This window comes from Helobdella robusta (genome assembly GCF_000326865.2).
Source record: "Helobdella robusta unplaced genomic scaffold HELROscaffold_5, whole genome shotgun sequence".
NCBI lineage: Eukaryota > Metazoa > Annelida > Clitellata > Rhynchobdellida > Glossiphoniidae > Helobdella > Helobdella robusta.
Genome location: NW_008705254.1, coordinates 5,493,918 through 5,496,353, shown reverse-complemented (window position 1 = coordinate 5,496,353; position 2,436 = coordinate 5,493,918). Strand labels below are relative to the sequence as shown.

Below are 2,436 nucleotides of genomic sequence, written 5' to 3'. Positions count from 1 at the left end.
ACAACTGGCGAAATCCAGGGACTTGATGACGGTTCGATGACGCCTTGATTCTGCATTGTCGTTATCATTTCGTTTACTTCTGTTTGTTTTGCTAGAGGAAGACGTCGTGGTACTTGTCGGATCGGTTTCGAATCCTGAGTATCAATTCGGTGAGTTACCAGAGCTGTTTTACCTTGGTCATTGTCACCGGTTGAAAACACGTCTGCAAAATCAGCAATCAACGCCTCGGCTTTTAGACGGTCTTCTTGATACAAATTGAGTTCATCCAGTAGATTTTTGGTAAGTTCTTTGAGTCTACCTTTGTCAGTTGGTAGAACCTTTTCCTGTTGCTCCATATCTAATGATTTCACCAAATTTATTGATTGGCAATTACCTATTTCCTTGCTTTTTTTAATTTTAACAGTGTATTTAGCCGTATTCATTATTCTGAGAGGAATAAGACCAATTTTGTTCGCTTCTACCAGGCATTTTCCAATGACCGCGTTCTGTACATTTGTCGTTGAGGTTGGCTCCATCAAATAGAACTGGTGGCCCCCAGGATCGCAATTCAACTTGCCCCATACGATGTTTTCAGATGATTGAGGTAGTTCTGTGTCACAATCGACTGTCACTCGAATGCATTTTTCGTCGCTATCCCCCATTATCACTTTTGTATTTCTCCATCTAAGAATGCGTTTTTCTAAGTCAATTTTAAACCCATATTTTGTCAGAAAGTCGACACCTATTATGCATTCGTCGATGATATCCGCGACTAAAAATGAACCTTCGAATAACAAGTCGCCTAGCTGAACAGTACGGAGAATCTTTCCATAGACTGGTGCTGTTCCTCCGGTAGCTGTTCGAAGGATGTATTTGTTAGAAGTTTCTTTCTTCAGATTTGGTACCAAATCAGATCTTAAAATCGATTTTGTTGCTCCGGTGTCGACTGTAATTACACATTCTCGTTGATCAACTTTTCCGTTCAGCCATAGGTCGTTTCGATTTTGATGTAGTCTGGAAACGTTAATTACGGTACTGGGGGCGTCAATTCTACTAGCCAACCTCTGCCCCACAAAGTTGGCTCTTATTTGTTTTCCGATCGTGATACAGGATTATCTTCTCTTCTTTTGCGCCATCTTGTCTCGCAATTTCGGCAAGTAGTTATCCTTTAGGCGGTGTTTACAATCACGACATAGATGGCCTTTTTCACCACAAATCCAGCATTGGGGTACACCATGCTGTTGAGGTTCGCGTTTCACAACCACCTTCTGGCAAGGGCATTCTTCATGTGCTTGGCGTAGACGTACGTCACTTTTTGATGCTTGCTTTGCCGATTCAAAAGTGAGACTGTGCGCAACGGCATCCTTGAGTTTTCGTTTATCTGACAAGAGAAGGGATTGCTTGAGTTCCGAATCACGAAGGGCTTTGATAAACGTATCCAGGGCAGTTTCGTCTCTATGCTCGGGGTCTGATGTCGGATACGACAGCAATGTCAACCGTTCGATATCTTGTGCCAGCTGCTGAATGGATTCACCAGATCGTTGCGTTCTGTTTCTAAGTTGAGAACGATAAATCTGTTTCATGTGTTCTTCACCATAACGTAAATCCAACGCGCTAACCAGAACTTCATAGTTGAAGTGGTTCTCCGCCGGAATCGTCTGAAGAACCTCTGCTGCTGAACCTCGCAGGGCCAGTATCAGTGCTGTTGCTCGTTCTTTTCCGTTCCAACAGTTACTAGTTGCCGCTGCTTCGAACTGGGTTTTATAAACGTTCCAGGACATCTCTCCGTCAAATGCTGGTACCTTCAAAGTTCTTCCGGATGCGTGATCTAACGGCATGGCCATTTTTTTGGATTGCTCCAATTTTTGCTTCAATTTGTCTATCTTGTGATCTACCTCAACGGTCTGACGATCAAGTTTCTGCTCGATCATTTCTATTCTTGTTGACTGTTCTTCAATCTGTTCTGCCACTTCCAATTTTACGTGTTTTTACTCCTCTGTCTGTCGTTCGGACTGTTCCTTGATCTGTTGTTTTAACTCTTCTGTCTGTCGTTCGGACTGTCGTTCGGACTGTTCCTTGATCTGTTTTAACTCCTCTGTCTGTCGTTCGGACTGTTGTTTTATTTCAGTTGACATACTAAGCAGAAGTTCCATCATTTTAGCGGTTGTAAACGTGCCTGTGCTAATTTCATTGTCTTCGTCAGCACCATCAAACTTGAATTCGTCTGGGTTCTTACTTTCGTCAATGAGAGCTTCTCTCAGACGTGCTACTAGTACTTCTTTGTTGCCACTTGTGACAAGGCTTCGTTTCTGTAGTTCTTCTCGTAGCTGAACTACGTTCAAACCACACAGTTTTGACATCGTGTTCTTTTTCTATGAGTAGTAATTCGCTAGTCGAAGATCCCACTTCTGACACCAATGTTATAGTACTCGCTGTCGTAACCGATTTACGATGCGA

The 2,436-nt window shown here is 42.9% G+C and overlaps 1 protein-coding gene across 1 annotated transcript; it reads right to left on the bottom strand.

Annotated features, from left to right (window-relative positions):
- Window positions 1–1,091: 1,091 nt before the first annotated feature.
- Window positions 1,092–2,339, bottom strand: HELRODRAFT_163701 (hypothetical protein; the record flags this gene model as incomplete). The annotated part of the gene is made up of 2 exons (XM_009027501.1): window positions 1,092–1,948; window positions 2,117–2,339. The coding sequence occupies 2 exons, from the start codon at window positions 2,337–2,339 to the stop codon at window positions 1,092–1,094; spliced, it is 1,080 nt and encodes a 359-aa protein (XP_009025749.1).
- Window positions 2,340–2,436: the final 97 nt, after the last annotated feature.